Here is a 20680-nt window from a genome sequence, read left to right as displayed (position 1 = left end):
AAAGAACCACGATCCTTCTGTAGACTCCGGATTATTGCACGTTATTCACACCCCGGGTAGCTGGAGCTGATCCCAGCTATCTGGGGCGAGAGGCGAGGGACAAATTAACACCTGTAGGTGAAAATATGATCCATTATTAGTGGATTAAAGCAATTTTTATGGCCAAACAAATGCAACACAGTGTACGAAATCACTCTTTTATTCATTTCAAATATTATTTACTTTAATAAAAGTAATTGTTGCTATCACCTGTAATCCTTAAAACTGAAAAATAAGATCTTATGATGCAGTGCGTTTAAGTTCATTAAATCAAACATTTTTCATCATCTATTTTTGGTTTATTCTTGTGCTCAAGTGATCGGTTGATGAAAACACATGAAGATGGCGACCCCTGGTGGACATCAGGGCTCATTGAAGAAACGTCTGAGAAGCACAGACTCGATTTATTGAGAAAACATTAGTAATAATTAGTGGAAACAAATAATAAATTAAAAACTAAAAGTATGCTATGCCAGCAGCATCTCTCGTCCTTTCTTCTTCCTTTCTTTTCTTTCTAGAAGAAACACACACAAAAAAAACATGAATTAAAGTTTAATAAAGAGTTCATTTTTGGTTATACCTGATATATTTTGGGACACTTCGTCCGGTAACGGCTCAGACGGGACCTCAGGAAGTGCTACGTCTTCCACCTGAAAGTCAAGAACATGTTGATTGACGCTTTCCCATCTTGCTTCGTCTTCTCGGCTGTTCCTTCCTCACCTCCGCGATGTCACGAAGCTCCGCCAAAATGGCGTCGTCATCCTCCTGCGTCAGAGCTCCGGCCAGCAGCTCGTCGATTTGCTGCGTGACAAAAGAAAAGTTAAGATAAGATAAGTTACATTAAAAGAGACAAGATGTTGGGAGTAAAAAAAAAAAAACCTTTTGGTATTCGATGGCGTCCTGAGTTTCCTCTAGGATCCTCTCCACGTCTTCTATTGACATGATCTGTCGGGGAAAAAAAACGAGGGGAACGACGAGATAAACGTGTTGGTTTTCGGAAAAGAAGTGATGCTCGTCGTGAACTGGACGAGTCGGACTCGGAACGACGTGTCCGAGGACGTGCGGCTCTAGTCGCGGCTTTACTTCTTTAATCCTCTAATCTCCAAACAATGTGAAGCAGCCACGCAAACACAAAGTCCTTCGAGGCTCAGGTTGTTTTGGGGTTTTTTCTTCCAGAAACGTCTTAAAAGCTTTTTTTTTAAAACCACGTCTAAACGTGCGTAGAAATGTCTGAAATGATTGAAGACCCTCTCGTGGATAATTAGACACGAGTGGAGATTATCAACTTGTTCATTATCGAAGGCGAAAAGTACTGAAACGGTTTGACTAGAAAAATTTAACATTCATTGCTGTTACACAGACAGATTTATTTCTTGTTCCCATGATAGGAAATTAGCAATTATTGCTCAGTTTAATGCAAATTAACATATTAATACTTTAATCCTCATACTTCACTGCAACAGTTGTATTTGGTGTCGCAATTAACTAGCAAACTTGCTAATTACAGCTTCTTGTTTAAGTTATGTCGTTAAGTAATGGATGAGTTTGATTTTCATGAGTTTGAAGACAAGAAACCGCCTCCAAAAAATGACTCTCTCTTCCGAAAAACCCACATCTTTTATGATCTGTTCTTTAATTTGAGTTTGTTTCTTAATATAGTTTAGAGTAGACGAATAATACCGAACGCGTTTATTGCGTATTTCAAACATACCTCGTGCATTCTCTTCAGACACTCGTTCCCGACCTTCAGTCCCTCCGTGACCTTCAGTTCCACCTGCATGAACTCAATGTCTTGCACCTGTGGACAAATATCCAGGTGTTAATATTCATGTTTTTTATGTAGTTGTAACTCTGGAAACAAACAAAATGTAGCAAAAATATATTTTTAAACATTGAAGAACTTTACACATGCATTTAATTTACTTTAATATTTAAGTTAGGAAAAGAAAAGTTCCCGACAAAAAATATATATTTCATCAAAAGATAATGACAATGTTGTGTGTAAAATATATATTGATACACTGGGGTGTTTTTTTTTCAAGATACTGTATCGTCTTCTTTTTTAAAATTTAATTCATTTTTATGGTTTATATTTCAATAAAGTGTGTATAAAAAAAGACAACATGCAAGAAAATTCCCACCGTTTGTTCATTTTTTAGTTGCTTTTTAACCTCCTGCCACTAGATGGCAGCAGTCATTACATCTTCCACAGCTAAAGGAACAACTAAGTAAGCGAGTCAGTAAGTAGCTAATATATGTAAAATTCCTTTAAATACAATTCTGCGAAATCCCGGAGATAACTGAAGACGAGAGGATACAGTAGAGTCCAGCAGCTTTTATTGCTTTGGACATATTTTGGTTTCAAAACAAAATAAACTAGATTAGTAGAATAGATATAGACTTCATCAAGAGTCATGTGGTCTGTAAATTCTCCAACACCAGAGTCAACTACTTGACAATACTACAAATATAGCCTTGTTTCTATAGTATCATGATATATCACAAAATTCCACATTAACACTGTTTTGTGATCCGTATCGTATCGCCAGAGTCTTGCCAATACACAGTGGAAATATTATTTTAATTCAAATTTTAATGTATTTGTCACATTAAAAACATATTCTTCTACCAATTCAATCTAATTTTAGCATGTAAAGATAAGACTTTTCAGACGTGGTAGCTAATTTTACAAACTGACGTGACGATAAATGTTACGATATTAATTTCCAACATATATTTTTTCCTCACAAAAATATAAAATCAAAAAAGATAACGGCAGCATTGAGTTTATATTTAACTGAATTCCTTGGTGTCTGACTGGGTTCCCAGATTTTCTCATTAAGGAACTTTCTTTCGGGAATACTCGTGAATCACACGTGTGTGTAATCGACATACCATCTGCTCCAGGTTTGAAATCTGATTTTCCGTCTTGTCTAGTAGCTGATCCTGATAGCGTTTCTTCTTAAGCAGCAGCAGAGCCTTTCTGTAATGGCAAACAGATAAGATATAGAGCAGCGATACAACCAGTGAGACTCTCACTACAGGATCTTACAGAGATCCTCAGAATACAAGACAGATAAGGCCTAGTGTGGAGACCTCGGGGGATTTAACCATCACGGTAAGTGTGATACTCTGCATTCATGCATGAAAAATTAGAACCGTGGCAGCTGTAGAAATGTAACCGATATACATGCATGATATGAATGGTGAGGTGTAAACATTTGTGTCCTCATATTGATTTACAATCGCCTAATTGGTTCCAAGAGGAATTCCGCTGAGATGACATCATGATAAATCTGATCACTCAGCAGTTACTAGACTAGTACAAAAACATTTTTTATCATAGTTCTTTTATGGTTTATACTTCAATAAATTGTGTATAAAATAAAATGGTTCATTTTTTTAAATGTACAATTAACATGCACATATTCACAGCGTTTGTTTCAATTAAACTTCTGGCAGCTAGAGGGAGCAGTCGTTACATCCTAAGCCGAATGAAATCCAGCGAGATCTGGCTATGACTGAGGACGAGAGGATACATTGGACTCCTTTTAAATCTTTTAAAGTTGATGTTTATTTAATAGTGTGCGTTTAATTTTTTCTGATTTACAATTAAAATGCAAATATTCAGTGTTTGTTCATTTATGTATTGCTTTTCAACTACGGGCCTCTAGATGGCAGCAGTCATTACGCAGCTAAAGGAACAATGAAATCCCCAAGATGCCGGCGATGACTGAGGCCGAGAGGATGCAGTCGACTCCAGCAGCTTTTAAAGCAGATGTTCGGACATATTTTGGTTTGAAAACAAATGAAAGCAGTTACAACTTTGTCAAGAGTCATGTGGTCTGTAAATTCTGCAACACCAGAGTCAAGTACTCGACAATACTACAAATATATCCTTGCTACTACAGTATCACAATATATAGTTGCAGAAGAAAAATTACACATTTTTGTCGAAGAAAGTCTGTGAGTGGAAATAAATGTTGAAGGGTTAAAACTTTTATCCTTTGCACCTACATCTTGCTTCATCAATAGTACCTTCAGCACTATGTCACATTCTAAAATGGTTGCAAATAAAATCTAAGATGGGTTTTCTTTACAGTAAAATGATCATTTAAAGCTAATTTTCCACAGTCACCAGATCTCACTCCAGAAAAATATGGGAATGCGGCAACAACTACATCTGTATCATTGACACGTTATGGTATAATTTCAACGAGGAGGTTGAAATATACTACATAGATTAACCCTTTACACAGCAGTGGTCCCCGACACACAGTCCAGGTCTGTGAGGAATTTGATATCAAGCCGCACAGATAACAAAATATTTTATATCATTATATACTGTAGTTTGAAAGTCGTTTTGATTTGAAAATAATACTTGACATTAGCCTGTGACTTTAAACACTTCAAGACACTTGTTTCAATCAAGTTTACATAAAAAATAAACCTGTAAACTAGTGGAAATTAGTAAAACGTAAACTCTATATGGGTGCATCCATTTAATGGATTTATTGTTTTTTATATGAAGGTCAGTCTGTGAAGATGCTGCTGACATCAAACCAGTCTGTAAGTCAGCAAAAAGGGTTGAGGTCAGGACATGGAACCATACGCATTAAACTATTAACCATGTAAATAAATACATTTACTTTCAACATCTGGGTAAAAATCATATTTATGATAACAAAGAGTTCCTTGGCCTGTATATAGTCAGATCCCATGTAAAGATTACTATCAATGATACACATTATAATAATATTTACTCCTTTTTGCCATTTTTTAGCAACTCCTTTGCCAGTTGTCGCTCTTTTTCCAGCTGAAGGTTGATCTTCTTTTGGTACTGCTTCAGTTTATCTCTCTGCTGTTTCAATTGCTACGAATAAAAGAAAGAAAATAAAGGTTATGGTTGATTTAAATATTGGGCTTTTAATGACACCAAAACAACAAAAAAATGTAGAAAGTTAACAACGTTTAAAAGCAAAAACAACTATTAAATATGAACAATTAGACACACTTGCAAAAAACGTATTTATTCATTCATTTGTGTGAATATATCTTGAGATTTATTCTGTGATCGACGCTAATCCCTCGGTTAGCCGCTGTTAGCTCACCAGGACGGCGATGTCTTGCTCCGTTATTCGAGAAGGTTGACACTTTCTCCCAAACACGTTCCCCATTATCTAGACACACCTTCCCCACATCTTCCTTCGACCGCACGCAAAAACAATTTCACATCTTCAAAAAAAACCTTATCGAACTATTTTAGCCCGAACACCGGCTAGCATGCTAGCGTACGTCCGCCATTGTTGTTATGGTTGTAGTACGGAAGGCAAAGAGGGTCAATCTTCATCCAAACCAATAAACCGCGATGTCTAAATTGAACATGACAATTCAAAACACGTTATTTTATTGTTTTTATTTTTAAATTCTTAAAGTGATAATGACAATGAACAGTTGCACCACGAGTCGCTAGATATAATCAACCAGTAAAGTGTTATTTTTGGCATGATACAAAATGTATATGATCTCTACGGTGGGGAAAGTGCTTTAAATCACATATGTTGACCACATTTATGCTTTAGAAACACAAATGCAATAAATACTAGGTGTAGTCAAATTCGGATTGAGTTGAGGTAGGTTCGTGACGTAATATATTTGGCATAAACAGACAGAAAAGGGATCAAGACTCCACCTGCAGTTGGAAATAATAGTTGCCTAAAGAAGGCAGAGACAGGAAAAACTTTATGGACAAAACATAAACGATGACAGACACAGTTTTAAGTATCACAACAAGTTGGATTCTTAGTTTAAAATATGCTAAAATGAAGCGTAAAAAAAAACAACACAGTGTATTTCTGATTACCTGCTCATCTGATGTTTTGTAAAATACACCAAAACATGCAGAAAGATTGTCATCATTTATTCTCTTTTATTCTCTCAGATGAAGGCTCGATTTGGCGGATATGAAAATAGTTATTGCCTTAAAAAGTCCTTCTCAGACGGATGTTCTGCAGCCTCGTTCCATGTAAACAAGTGATTAAAATGTTCCAGCAGTCTTTTTATTTATTTTTTTGTCCCAGTGGCTGATGGCTACACTTGAAAATCAGTCCCAAAGTGCCGGATCTGGGCCTCGGTCATAGAAAGATAGGTAGTCTTCATACTGGGTGAATACTGTAAAGGAGAAATACATAACAATTACACACTTTTATACAAACTCCTGGAAATTAGAGCTGGAAAATCTACGTTTTGATGCACTTATACTTACTAAATACTGTCATTTAACTTAATTTGAGTATTTTTTGTTGAAACAATCACACATTTTAAACATATTTCTTTAGTGATAATACATCAATATTCATCGTAGTTGTTACTTTTTTTTTTACTAAAAGTAACTCAAATATTATTTTTGATTTGAAATAAATCAGTTTCTTTTCTGTTTCTACTTATGTAGGTTTTTACATACTTTCTCCATCTCTGCTGGAAATACAAGCAAAAGTTTAAGGAGTTAAAGGAGCAGACGAGAGGTCAGAGGTCACAGGTTATACTCACATGTTAGTATCATCCAACAGTATGTCACACAGCCATGGTTAAGATATTAGAACATTAAGCCTTTAAAGGGTTAAAACAAACAGGTTGAAAGAAAGGACGACAAAAGAAGACTTACGGTTTTTGAAAGTCTTGAGTTATTAAAAAACAAAAAAAAACAAAGACAAAAAAAACGTGAGTTTACAAACCAAAAGTAAATATTTCACAGCAACACACAGCACCGGCGTGATTAAATCAGCACTACGTAATGTTACTTTGAAAACATCGTCAGGTCCGACACAGATCTTGCATTCATTTCCATAATAAGTACTAAGAGTACTTTTTGAAAAGACAAAAGAAACCCAAGAAAAGACTTTTTTTCCCCAACTATTTAATTAACTTAATTAACTTTTAATAAACTATTTACTTTAACTATCTTACAAATGTATATAAAAATTGGATTAAGAAGTAATCTTTAGAATATTTATCTTATTTTTTTTCAAGATAAATAAATGAATACATTTTTTTTTTTAAATAGTTCCACCGTTCATTTTTGGACAGCAATATATTAAATTATTTTCCTGCTGTTATCTGGTATTTTCTAACTTATCATGAACAATGACATCACTACTGATTATTAAGGCGCTTCAGTTTTCAAGAATTTACAGATTGTTCCAAACAAAAAGTTACAACGGTAAAGCTACAATATGTTCAATTGTTCATATGTAGTTTTTACAGCTAATCAAGCTAATATAGCTTTTAGCATGTAGACAAAAGTGCGACCAGATAATACAACGTTCCTCATCTTTCTTGCTTCTTGTGCTACATTTCAAAGTACTCTCGCTGTGGATTCATCAAGCTGTGCTTTCAATTATTTAGCCCTTCCACATCAAAGGTTGAGCTACCTTTGCCGACTCGCCGACGCTACGTCATTTGGCACATACAAGATTTAAAAAGGCAGGAAACACAAACAAAAATCCTAAAAGAGAATACTAAAAACTGGATCTCTCCGGAAATCGCCAGCAGAGGGCAGTCTGTCACCACCAAAAAAAAAGCCAGTTCTTTTTTCTTTTTTTTCCCCAGTGTTCATGCAAGTGTTTTTTTTAAGGTGCATGCAAGAAAAACGGTCACACTTGGGACACGAGGGCCCCGTAAGTCCAACGCACCGAGGGAGGCGGGGATCCTCGCCCTATTAGGGGGACGTTCTCGTAGCGCGGGCTCCCCCCGAACAGCATGGACTGATTCCTTTTGACAGAAGAAGAAAAAAAAATTGATATTAAAAAAAAAAAAGATGGACTTCTTGTCCAGGTCGACCCTTCCTTACATGTACTCAGGGGCCGGCATGACATTAGAGGCGGACTGCGGGGGCAGTGGAAGGCCGGCCTGGCTGCCGACGCTGCTGGAGTAGCTGCAGAAACTGTGTATATCCGACCTTCTGGGGTTGTAGGAGAGCCGGCGTGCTTGGGGGTTGAACGGATCCTCCTCGTCGATGTCGTCATACTCCTTCTCCCTGCGCCGGCAAAAAAAAAAAAAGAGTGAGAGTGAGCCGATGCACCGGGGCCCCTAATGCTTTGCAAGGGGTGCGTCGTGGGCAGCGTGTAATGAGGAAGGGGTTGTCTGACGCTGACCTGCTGCCCATTAGCGTCCACACTCGGAAAACAGTACACAGCATGGCGGAGAGTGCGCTGGCTGCGAGCAGGGAGAACAAAGAGAGGTAGAGGAGCCCTTCCACCCCGTCGTAGCACACGCCTATTAGAGCGTCCAAGTAGTCCTGTGGACGAATGCAGCGGTGAGAGGTCGCTCCCGTACACAATGTAGAGACATCAGCAGGAATAACATATCAAATGATTTAATATTGCAGCCACCTTCCCCCTTTTTTTAACGCCTGCATACTTTTGAACACTTTTGTAGGTACTTCTCTCTGCGGTGGTCAGTAAACATGTTGCTACTGGAGCTTAAGAATGATATCAAGTTGGAACTTAGTTAATGATTATATAAAACCTAGGTGCTAATAATGCTTTTTACTTGTATTGAGGCTTCAACTCAGACCTTTGGTAAGGTGTGACATGAGGGCCAAAAGCAACCCCTTGGCTGTATGTGGCCCTCATGTCATCGTAAAACTCAATAACGAATCAATGTTTCTGACAGTTTTATTAATATATATTTTTTTATTATCCATTACAAGCTTTGATATAAGCTTATTTTTCATCATCCTTTTCCTTTTTTGTCTCGACGTCCCCTAAGTGGACCCCCTTAATTGACTAGCTCATCCTTGCTGGTAGGTGGCGAGACTTGTAACCGTCACGCCCCCAAAAACAGTCGGAAATGATGTCTGCTTACCCGGTTAAGTCCTGGATAAGCAGCTCATCCTATAAAGCGGTAAAGCACTTGTTTGTTACCTGTTGTGCCTTCTGAGTTCAGTGTTCAAGAGTCCAGCAGAGAAAATCACCTCCTAAAACCAAGAGTGGATCTAGCAAGCTGTGCTGGCTTTTATTCAGACATCAAACACTATGAGCTGCGCTGCTGACGCACGGATGCTGTTGCTCAGAAAATAAAACAGCTTTAAAACTGGCATCAACCTTGAACAACTATCAAAACTGACATGAGAAAAAATCAAGAACTGAATAGCAAGGGCGTGTGTCTCCACAGTTCAACACTGGAAGCGAGACTCTGAATTTTTCAAATATTATAGCGAACTACTATTTGTCATTGTTTTGTTATAAGGTGTCAATAAAAGTGTCAACAAAAGAAAAAAATACGTATTTCCTTAATAAAAGTGGTTTGTTACGAGGCACTTTAAATATTTGAAGCATAAACACATCATTTTATTTCAACAGCAATTTACAAAGTAAAAGAACAAAAAGTGTTCTGTGAAAAAAGTACAAAAAAAATAAACCTTTTTGTTATTACCAACAACTAGTCACAAAGGAATTTCCCCAAGGTATCAATAAAGCCTATCTACTTAACCTCCTGCCTACCTACCTACCTACCTACCCACCTTCCTGCCAGCCTACCTGCCTACCTACCTACCTACCTACCTACCTACCTTCCTGCCAACCTACCCACCTTCCTGCCAACCTACCTACGTATCTACCTACCTGCCAACCTACCCACCTTCCTGCATACCTACCTACCTACCTACTTGCCTACCTGCCTACCTACCTACCTACCTACCTTCTTGCCAACCTACCTACCTTTCTACCTTCCTGCCAGCCTACCTTCCTGCTAACCTATCTACCACCTTCCTGCCAACCTACATACCTACCTGCCTTCCTGCCAACCTACCTACCTACCTTTCTGCCAACCTACCAACCTTCCTGCCAACCTACCTACCTACCTACCTTCCTGCCAACCTACATACCTACCTGCCTTCTTGCCAACCTACCTACCTACCTACCTACCTACCTACCTACCTTCCTGTCAACCTAACTACCTTCCTACCTGCCAATCTACCTACCTACCTACCTACCTTCCTGCCAACCTACATACCTACATGCCTTCCTGCCAACCTACCTACCTTCCTGCCAACCTACCAACCTTCCTGCCAACCTTCCTGCCAACCTTCCTGCCAACCTACCAACCTTCCTGCCAACCTACCAACCTTTCTGCCAACCTACCTACCTACCTACCTAGCTACCTACCTGCTTTCTTGCCTTCCTACCTTCCTGCCAACCTACCAACCTTTCTACCAACCTACCTACGTACCTACCTGCTTTCTTGCCTTCCTACCTTCCTGCCAACCCATCTACCAACCTACTACCTGCCTGCCTGCCTACTTACCTACCTACGAACCAATCCACATGTATTTCTACTTTCCTATAGTATTCGAAAAACCATTTACTAAAGCGAGTGATGTTTATAATATAAATATTCCAGCATTGGTTCCTGGGGCAGCTGCTTTCTACTCTCTGGCACCAGAACAGCTGAGGGACATAGTCTCCAGCTCCTACCCACAGTGGCCCCTGATTAAGTTTGAGACCCCTGAGCTAATGACAGTAAAGGAAGGAAAAGTTTGGGAATCCCTGATGTAGCTTCAATATATGATCCGACTTTGATCCGCGACTGATTTTTTAAGTGGATTATCTTGCATCAGAAGATAACTTTTGGAAAGCAAGGATGTCATTGATATTTTGTATCAGTGTGATAACGTTTCTGTGATCATTACTGCGAGAGATTAGAAGGAACTTTCAAAGAGAATGAATTCCTATGCAAAAGTGATCAAGAGAGGTAGGCGCGACAGATGTACCTTATTTTGTTGCCCAGATTCATGCACAAAGCTGCAGGCTTTTGTTAACCGGATGGAACGAACGAGCGAAAAGCGGAAAAACTCAGATCTTGCTGATGAAAAAAGGAACAACGACAAACGCTGCCCGAGCGTCGAGCTGAAGGTCTGGCAACAAGTGCCACCGAGAGCAGCTCATAAAGTGTATCCTTTTGTGGAATCTGACCTCACCTTGTGCAGCCCGTGGCAGTCGAGCAAGGCTGTTAGCTGATGCAGACTGAACTCCGTGGAGTTCAACAGTCGTTGTATCCCCAGCAGCTCCCTCTAAATAACAAGGGGAGGAGAGCGAAGTGATACAAGGCTCGACAGCGGTCCGCGGTAATAGTCTGTCATCCGGCCACTTACCTCGGCGGTGGGGAAGACCGGCACCGAGAACTGCAGCAGGCCCTGGATCTGGATCTGCATGGTCGTGACGGAGCGCTGGCAGATTGTCAAGGACTGTGAAAACACGATCACCCACACACCAACAATGAATAAGACCAGCATTGTTTCCAAAACAGCGTGTCAACGAGCAGTGGAATAAGTCTATAAATGCGCTTAAGTGTGAACGATTCTTTCCAGACCGATAGACGCAGATTATCCTTCTCACCCGTCAATCAAACCCCCCCTCCCCCTCTTCTTCTGCCCAAAACAAAGGCCAAATAATTCATCAACTAGGTCATCAAATGCAGGATTAACACTTTAATCCCTAAAAAGGATGTAAATAACACAACATGGTGTGTTAAATATTTAGTTTAATCTTAAACAGGACTTGTTTACATTTGAGCTAAGCGGGTTTCTGTGAGGCTGAAACGACAAATCATGTTTTAAATTATAATATTACTAGAAATTTTATTCAATTTCATCAACTATTGGTTTGAAAAAAAAAAAAGTTTTGCCAGGTGAGATAGTCATATGTCACTTTCCAAAATATGATTTATTTTAGAATAAAAAGGGGATATTAGGAGCCAAAATACATTCATATACCAGAGTTTATTTAACACTTTCAATATATTTGCACATGTCTACTAATTACTAGTGATGTGCTGATGAAGCTTCATGAAGCAGTGTCATGCTGTTTAGAGGTCAGTAGGTGGCGCCATCAGATTAAAAATTATGCGATGATTCATCAGAACAGTTTTTCAATAAAAAATAAAAATAGTGCAGAGACCGCCATCTAGTGGACTCTGAAGATAATGACACTGCTTCATGAAGCTTCATCAGACCATCACTAATGGCGAAAAGTCTAAAAGTAAAATTAAATTCAATAATATTTAAAATGACCCCATTTTTTCACATTTGCCACATTTGATCTTTTGTATCCAATAATAAATAATTAAGAGCATTTTACTTAAATGTGGCCCATTAAGACACGTGTCAAACTCAAGGCCGGGGGGGCAGAGACGATCGACCAAGTCATTATTTCGCACAAAAATTCTCATTAAATGGATCGTTTTGCTCAAAATCAATGCAATAAAAGACAGAACTTTTAATCTTTGACCCGGATATATAATCTGGTTAAGATCTTAAAGTAAAAATAGGCCTTTTATGATTCCATGACACGGTCACGCTATCTCATATTTGCCCCTATTACACGATATTATGGGATTTCCTTATGTTTTCCCAGTAATGTTAAAGCTTCTTCTATATTCATTTCACCCACTCTAAACATTCCTGGCATTAACCGTGGCTCCTTTTATGTGCAGATTAATGTTTGTGTTGATATTTAATAGGGAATTGTTCTAATGTGAGATTTTGTCTCCTTTTATTTCCCTTTAATTTAACACTTCTTCGATATTGTGAACAATTCTACCTCCTTAGCTTTAACTATGCATGCAACGAATGATCCAAAATGAATGCATTCACGACACCTCGAGATGGATAAACACGACTAGATTAAGAGACGTCCGAGCGAAGAAGGATGGAGATGAAGCTCTCAATACAGCTGATTAAATGGGGATTAAAAACAAATGTGTCTGGCGTCTCACCGGGGAAAAACCATAATTCTCACTCAACAATTACACGTGTAAGAGAACAGCTGAGACGGGCGACAGCTTGTCAATACCTGTTGGAAGGGGTTCGGGAGATTTGGACTGCAGAATAAATAATAGTGTGCAACATCTGCAGGAGATAAATAAGGAGACAGAGAGGGAGAGAGAGGGAGAGAGAGAGAGAGGGATTAGCAGGGTTTTTTTCCCAAACGTCAGAGAGCCCATATCTGCACAGTTTAGGAGAAATTAATTACCTGCCGTGAGGAAATCTTTGGTTTGGTTAACAATAAACTTATCTGGCGCCACACAGAAGTCACTGGTGCCCTGCAGGAAGACATGAAAAGACGATTTATTCAGGGCCGGCGACAAGATTCACTGTCTTGTGCAACAAATGAGGGAAACTGATTTTCACTGGGCAGTTATTGACAATGGTTCAGGCAACACAGCGCGTGTTTTCACAAAAAGCTTTTCGCACTTTCTTGTTCCATCCCCGGAGGACCTTCACAGCTCCGGATTTATTCACCACAACATGCTTCGCCGACCAAAGAAGATATATAGGAACTAACATCTTGCTTTTTTTTAAATACTTTTTTGGGGTAAGAATAAAGGTCGAACAATTGAAGGTCAAGGCTTTTAAACACAACAACCAATTATATTAATTATAAGTATTGAAAAAAATAAAACAATTCACTTTAAATTAAATGATTATTATAAAACTTAAGTCGTAAAGTTGAGTCAATTTATAATGACTACAATATGGTTGACATAGAAGAAAATCCACCCATTTCATTGAGCAGAAAAACTCAAAAACGACTGTTAATAGAGAAACAATAACACTCTACTACACAAGGAGGCACCATTGCGCAATCATTGTAAGTTTACAATACTACAGTTATAGTAGTACTTTTTTTTAAGTTTATCTATGCAAGTATTGTACAACACGTTGTTCTAAAACAAAACTACGCAAAAAAGATTTTTTATAATATAAAAATGGAATTTTTTATTATTTACAACAAATAAAATACCAGCCTGTTTGTGAATACATTGTGAAAAATAAACATTTTTTTATTATTATTTAATTGTTATACTTTTAAATTAATTACTTACTTACATCATCCTGTTTAAAAACAAGTATTTGAATGAAATCATGAATAGATATTTTAAATGAAACTATTTCTATTACTAAGGGTTGTACATTTACATGATAAATGTATCTTTTTGTTTCTAAATAAGGTATTTTTCAAGAAATAAAACCTGTATTTAGCTGAGCCAGTTTTTGCAAAGATTTTTTTTTCATAATTTACAAGTACATATTTAATGGAATGTAAAGCAAATAAAAAGATAATCAACTATTTTAAATAAATGATAAGACATTATATTCAGTAAATTGTCGTCAAATTAATGTCCAAACAACAATTTCCCCTTAAAATTCATGCGTAATTAGACTTCCTGCTTTAGCGCTCGCGCACAATCACATCATCATTACGTCCAAACAAACAGCAATTACATAACATTTGTTTTCCACAATAAAAGGGGGAAAACAACACGTCAGCAGTGTTCCCCTTTAGCTGCGTCTCATTACATTACCAAGGACATTTTGTTTATGCTGAATCTCATTAAAATTGCATGAATTTATGAACATTTTCTGGGGCAACAACATCATCCACCACTACGGCGCTTCCAAAACCCCCCCCCCTGCTCCCTGGGGGGGTGGGGGGGGGCAGACATTTTTTTCTGTTTATTCTCGCTTTTATGATCATGTGTTTCTCTTATTGAGGCCTTTGTGTTGTGTAGCAAACTCTAGAAAGTAGCCAAGACTGACTGGAGACGGCAAAGGTCACCGACAGGTTGGATGGAGGTGTGATCCCCGACACCTCTTCAAGCGTCCACGTTGCCAGGAACGAAAAGAATCTTAATTAGTCTGTTGGTTGAATGAATGTGTTCGGGGGGGGGGGGGGAGTCACATCTGCTGGTCAGGATAAGCTTGTCCAGCCACGTCGGATGTTTTTTGACGCGGATCCATGTTCCCCCTGTAATGAGCTCAGCTCGCAGACAAATGTAGTGGTAATCTGGCTTCACTCTGGATCCCCAAATTCCCCGACAGCCACAGCAGATGTCTACATTTCACACCCCTGTCGTTAATTTCAGGTTAAATCCCCCCCTCTAGTCCCCCCGTCCCGTCCCTTCAACCTTCTTCTCCACAGTTGTCCAGATGTCAAATCCATGCTAGATAATCCAGGGGCCGGGTCTCTCTGTGGGGCGCCGGGAGTCAGAGGAGATATTGGGATGTGCAAGGAGGTTTCAAGGAAGAGGTTACTCAGCGCCCCTAATACCAGATCCATTAAACACATTAAGCCTGGATGTTCTGATAACACAGGACGGGGGGGTGGGGGGGAGGCGCCAGTGGGAGAACATGAGGGCATGGAAATGAGGAAGGTCTGGATGCAGATGCTTTTAAAAAAAAAAAGTGTTTGTTTACAGCTGAGGGGCTTAGAGGTGATTTCCCCGGAGGCTATCAAATTATAATCAGTTTAGCCGCGTGAATGACCACTATTTCCTGGACACATGTTGATTGTGAATCCTCGTGAGGTAGTGGGGGGGACGGGACAGGACTATCTGAAGTGGTGCAGGAAAATGATGGTCTCCTTCCCTTTTTGAGGTGGAGCGTCCAAAGCCAGTTTAGGGAAACACTGAATTTACATTTAAACTTGTTTAGAGAAATCATTATCCTGACGATCTGTAATCGGACAAAGAGAGAGAAAACTCGATTCTAATAAAGTGTTGATGAAAAAACAGAAGAGGATCTCAAGCGTTGACAGTCTTCTTGCTAACTTTCTATATCATGTAAAAAAAATGTACTTTACTGTTATTACAGATGCTAGTGGTCCAGTTCTGGAGGCAAATTATTTAAAACTGTAACACTGTTTTGCCAAAAATGATCTGATCCTGCCCAAGAACTGACCCAGTGGCCTAATGGATAAGGCGCTGGGGATTGTGGGTTCGAGTCCCATCTGGGTCTAAATGGTGTTTCACTTATTTAGAGAAAACTTAATTCTAATATATCATTGCTGGCCAACAGACAACGATCTCAAACATTGGCAGATCTAGGACAGTCTTCTAACTTTCTGTATCATGTAAAAAATAGCTTTATAAGTATTTTTATTGCAAATTAGGGAACTGATGATTTGTCAAGGTTGTATGCCTAACAGTGGCCAAACTCTGTAGTAAAATTATTTTAAAACCATCAATTTGACAAAAACAGGAGTTTATGTCCTATAACTGACCCAGTGGCCTAATGGATAAGGCATCAGCTTCCGGAGCTGGGGATTGTGGGTTCGAGTCCCATCTGGGTCTAAAGGGTTTTTAACTTATTTAGAGAAAACGTAATTCTAATATATCATTGCTGGCCAATAGACAACGATCTCAAACATTGGCAGATCTAGGACAGTCTTTAAACTCTCTGTATCATGTAAAAAATAGCTTTATAAGTATTGTTATTGCAAATTAGGGAAATTATGATTTTTCAAGGTTGTCTGCTTAACAGTGGCCAAACTCTAGTACAATTATTTTAAAACTGTGAATTTGACAAAAACAGGAGTTTTCTTCCAACAACTGACCCAGTGGCCTAATGGATAAGGCATCAGCTTCCGGAGCTGGGGATTGTGGGTTCGAGTCCCATCTGTGTTTAATTTATTTAGAGAAAACTTAATTCTAATATATCATTGCTGGCCAACAGACAAGGATCTCAAACATTGGTAGATCTAGGACAGTCTTCTAACTTCCTGTATTATGTAGCAAATAACTCTATAACTTTATAAGTATTGTTATTTAGGGAACTGATTTTATTACAATGTTGTCCAAGATATTGTTTCCAGCCAAACAGACAAGGTTAGCAAACATTACTTCATGAAGTACACTCTTCTAGGTAACTTGCTATTGCTACTAGCATAAAGAAAGAACTTTATACCTTGAAACGTATTGTTATTGCAAATAAGGGAACTGATGATTTTTCAAGGTTGTCTGCTTAATAGTGGCCAAACTCTGTAGTAAAATTATTTTAAAACTATCACTTTGACAAAAACAGGAGTTTATTTCCAACAACTGACCCAGTGGCCTAATGGATAAGGCATCAGCTTCCGGAGCTGGGGATTGTGGGTTCGAGTCCCATCTGGGTCTAATCTGTGTTTAATTTATTTAGAGAAAACTTAATTCTAATATATCATTGCTGGCCAACAGACAAGGATCTCAAACATTGGTAGATCTAGGACAGTCTTCTAACTTTGTGTATTATGTAGAAAATAACTCTATAACTTTATAAGTATTGTTATTTAGGGAACTGATTTTATTACAATGTTTCCAAGATATTGTTTCCAGCCAAACAGACAAGGTTAGCAAACATTACTTCATGAAGTACACTCTTCTGGGTAACTTGCTATTGCTACTAGTATAAAGAAAGAACTTTATACCTTGAAAAGTATTGTTATTGCAAATAAGGGAACTGATGATTTTCATGGTTGTCTGCTTAACAGTGGCCAAACTCTGCAGTAAAATTATTTTAAAACTATCACTTTGACAAAAACAGGAGTTTATTTCCAACAACTGACCCAGTGGCCTAATGGATAAGGCATCAGCTTCCGGAGCTGGGGATTGTGGGTTCGAGTCCCATCTGGGTCTAAGGGGTTTTTAACTTATTTAGAGAAATCTTAATTCTAATATATCATTGCTGGCCAACAGACAACGATCTCGAACATTGGCAGATCTAGGACAGTCTTCAAACTTTCTGTATCATGTAAAAAATAGCTTCATAAGTATTGTTATTGCAAATTAGGGAACTAATGATTTTTCAAGGTTGTCTACTTAATAGTGGCCAAACTCTGTAGTAAAATTATTTTAAAATTATCACTTTGACAAAAACAGGAGTTTCGCTCTAATAACTGACCCAGTGGCCTAATGGATAAGGTATCAGCTTCCGGAGCTGGGGAGTGTGGGTTCGAGTCCCATCTGGGTCTAAGGGGTTTTTAACTTATTTAGAGAAAACGTAATTCTAATATATCATTGCTGGCCAATAGACAAGGATCTCAAACATTGGCAGATCTAGGACAGTCTTCTAACTTTGTGTATTATGTAGAAAATAACTCTATAACTTTATAAGTATTGTTATTTAGGGAACTGATTTTATTACAATGTTTCCAAGATATTGTTTCCAGCCAAACAGACAAGGTTAGCAAACATTACTTCATGAAGTACACTATTCTAGGTAACTTGCTATTGCTACTAGTATAAAGAAAGAACTTTATACCTTGAAAAGTATTGTTATTGCAAATAAGGGAACTGATGATTTTTCATGGTTGTCTGCTTAACAGTGGCCAAACTCTGTAGTAAAATTATTTTAAAACTATGAATTAGACAAAAACAGGAGTTTATTTGGCTCCAACTGACCCAGTGGCCTAATGGATAAGGCATCAGCTTCCAGAGCTGGGGATTGTGGGTTCGAGTCCCATCTGGGTCTAAATGGTGTTTAACTTATTCAGAGAAAACTTAATTCTAATATATCATTGCTGGCCAACAGACAACAATCTCAAATATTAGCAGATCTAGGACTGTCTTCTTACTTTCTATATTATGTATAAATAACTTTATAAGTATTGTTATTGCAGTTAAGGGAACTGATTATTTTTCTGAAGTTGTCCAAGATAATGTTTCCAGCCAAACAGACAAAGATTGCTAGCGTTTTCACATGAATGACACTCTTCTAGGTAACTTGCTATTGCTACTAGTATAAAGAAAAAAAGATATACCTTGAAAAGTATTGTTATTGCAAATGAGGGAACTGATGATTTTTCAAGGTTGTCTGCTTAATAGTGGCCAAACTCTGCAGTAAAATGATTTTAAAACTATGACTTTGACAAAAACATGGGTTTATTTCCAACTACTGACCCAGTGGCCTAATGGATAAGGCATCAGCTTCCATAGCTGGGGATTGTGGGTTCGAGTCCCATCTGGGTCTAAAGGGTTTTTAACTTATTTAGAGAAAACGTAATTCTAATATATCACTGATGGCCAACAGACAACGATCTCAAACATCGGTAGATCTAGGACAGTCTTCAAACTTTCTGTATCATGTAAAAAATACCTTTATAAGTATTGTTATTGCAAATTGGGGAACTGATGATTTTTCAAGGTTGTCTACTTAATAGTGGCCAAACTCTGTAGTAAAATTATTTTACAATTATCAGTTTGACAAAAACAGGAGTTTCTTTCTAACAACTGACCCAGTGGCCTAATGGATAAGGCATCAGCTTCCGGAGCTGGGGATTGTGGGTTCGAGTCCCATCTGGGTCTAAAGGGATTTTAACTTATTTAGAGAAAACGTAATTCTAATATATAATTTCTGGCCAATAGAAAAGGATCTCAAACATTAGCAGATCTAGGACTGTCTTCTTACTTTCTATATTATGTATAAATAACTTTATAAGTATTGTTATTGCAAATTAGGGAACTGATTATTTTTCTGAAGTTGTCCAAGATAATGTTTCCAGCTAAACAGACAAGGTTAGCAAACATTACTTCATGAAGTACACTCTTCTAGGTAACTTGACATTGCTACTAGCATAAAGAAAGAACTTTATAACTTGAAAAGTATTGTTATTGCAAAATAGGGAACTGATGATTTATCAAAGGTTGTCTGCTTAACAGTGGCCAAACTCTGTAGTAAAATGATTTTAAAACTATCAATTTGACAAAAACAGGACTTTATGTCCTATAACTGACCTAGTGGCCTAATGGATAAGGCATCAGCTTCCGGAGCTGGGGATTGTGGGTTCGAGTCCCATCTAGGTCTAAATTGTGTTTAACTTATTCAGAGAAAACTTAATTCTAATATATCATTGCTAGCCAACAGACTAGTATCACACACATTTTCACATGAATTACACTCTTCTAGGTAACCTGCTATTGCTACTAGTATAAAGAAACAAACAATACCTTGTAAAGTATTGTTATTGTAAATTAGGGAACTGATCATTATTTTAATGTCTGCTTAATATTTGGTCCAGCTCCAAAGGAAATTATTCAGAGCTGTCACACTGTTTTGGTAAAAAAGGAACTACTGTCCAACAACTGACCCAGTGGTCTAATGGATACGGCATCAGCCTCCGGAGCTGGGTATTGTGGGTTTCAAGTCCGATCTGGGTCAAAATGACATTTATTACAAAATGACATTTACTAAAAAAAACGAAATACTGTAGTCTACATAAGAGACACTGTACTCTAAGCTTCAACAAATAAAGGAAATTCTTCAAACTTTCAATATCATGTTAGAAACAACTTTATAGCTTGATGGTTTTTGTTTTATTCGATATTGTCTGCTGAACAGTGGTAAAGTTCTGCATTAAAGAAAATAAAGCCATCACACCAACCGATCCAGAGTTCCTGTCCAACAACTTACCGAGTGGTCTAATGGAAAATGCATCAGCGAACAGAGCCAATGTTGTTGCCGCTGCCGCATCTCAGCGTGACGTCACACGAGGAGCAAGAATTCTTTTTGTCAATTAAATTCAACAACAACAAAGTGCTTCAACGCGACATGCATTAACATTCATTATCTTCACTTCCTGAAAGTCCATCGACTCCCATGTCAACTCACCACAGCGGTCGCAGTGCCTGCTCCCAGGGAGACCCAGCTCAGCGTCAGGGACAGCAGGATAAAAACCATAATCCTGAAACAGGAAATAACATAAGTTTAATCATTAGCAAGTCAAACATTATCTTAAGTCATCAAATGTTCATATATAATATGAACTGACCAGTTTCATTCATCAAATACGACCGCGATCGTAAACATATGTTCTTGTAAACATCTAAA

The 20680-nt window shown here is 38.1% G+C and overlaps 2 protein-coding genes and 8 non-coding genes across 10 annotated transcripts in view; 8 read left to right on the top strand and 2 right to left on the bottom strand.

Moving 5' to 3' along the window:
* Positions 1-424: 424 nt before the first annotated feature.
* On the bottom strand, positions 425-5342 carry LOC148065114 (charged multivesicular body protein 6-like). The gene is made up of 8 exons (XM_087809371.1): positions 5151-5342; positions 4803-4912; positions 2935-3022; positions 1751-1837; positions 919-984; positions 760-840; positions 620-689; positions 425-553 (listed from the first exon to the last, which is right to left on the bottom strand). The coding sequence occupies exons 1-8, from the start codon at positions 5214-5216 to the stop codon at positions 507-509; spliced, it is 615 nt and encodes a 204-aa protein (XP_087665497.1). The 5' UTR covers positions 5217-5342; the 3' UTR covers positions 425-506.
* A 142-nt stretch (positions 5343-5484) lies between these two features.
* LOC148065101 (protein tweety homolog 2-like) overlaps positions 5485-20680 on the bottom strand; it is a 48661-nt gene continuing 33465 nt past the window's right edge. Inside the window, exons 6-14 of the mRNA XM_087809370.1 lie at positions 20462-20534; positions 13071-13140; positions 12891-12946; positions 11192-11284; positions 11018-11110; positions 8193-8335; positions 7889-8074; positions 7731-7809; positions 5485-6210 (exon numbers count right to left, since the gene is read on the bottom strand). Coding sequence (XP_087665496.1) covers positions 6130-6210; positions 7731-7809; positions 7889-8074; positions 8193-8335; positions 11018-11110; positions 11192-11284; positions 12891-12946; positions 13071-13140; positions 20462-20534 — 874 coding nt within the window. The 3' untranslated portion in view covers positions 5485-6129. The remainder of the gene's footprint in view (positions 6211-7730; positions 7810-7888; positions 8075-8192; positions 8336-11017; positions 11111-11191; positions 11285-12890; positions 12947-13070; positions 13141-20461; positions 20535-20680) is intronic.
* trnar-ccg (transfer RNA arginine (anticodon CCG)) lies at positions 16098-16170 on the top strand. The gene has a single exon. It is a non-coding gene; the product is annotated as a tRNA-Arg (tRNA).
* On the top strand, positions 16920-16992 carry trnar-ccg (transfer RNA arginine (anticodon CCG)). The gene has a single exon. It is a non-coding gene; the product is annotated as a tRNA-Arg (tRNA).
* trnar-ccg (transfer RNA arginine (anticodon CCG)) lies at positions 17418-17490 on the top strand. Its single transcript has one exon. It is a non-coding gene; the product is annotated as a tRNA-Arg (tRNA).
* On the top strand, positions 17753-17825 carry trnar-ccg (transfer RNA arginine (anticodon CCG)). Its single transcript has one exon. It is a non-coding gene; the product is annotated as a tRNA-Arg (tRNA).
* trnaw-cca (transfer RNA tryptophan (anticodon CCA)) lies at positions 18253-18325 on the top strand. Its single transcript has one exon. It is a non-coding gene; the product is annotated as a tRNA-Trp (tRNA).
* Positions 18751-18823, top strand: trnaw-cca (transfer RNA tryptophan (anticodon CCA)). The gene has a single exon. It is a non-coding gene; the product is annotated as a tRNA-Trp (tRNA).
* Positions 19086-19158, top strand: trnar-ccg (transfer RNA arginine (anticodon CCG)). Its single transcript has one exon. It is a non-coding gene; the product is annotated as a tRNA-Arg (tRNA).
* On the top strand, positions 19585-19657 carry trnar-ccg (transfer RNA arginine (anticodon CCG)). Its single transcript has one exon. It is a non-coding gene; the product is annotated as a tRNA-Arg (tRNA).

Source organism: Callionymus lyra, chromosome 15 (assembly GCF_982586985.1).
Source record: "Callionymus lyra chromosome 15, fCalLyr1.hap1.1, whole genome shotgun sequence".
Classification (NCBI taxonomy): Eukaryota; Metazoa; Chordata; class Actinopteri; order Syngnathiformes; family Callionymidae; genus Callionymus; species Callionymus lyra.
The sequence above is the reverse complement of the archived record's forward strand: the minus strand, read 5'-3'. Positions and strand labels throughout refer to the sequence as shown.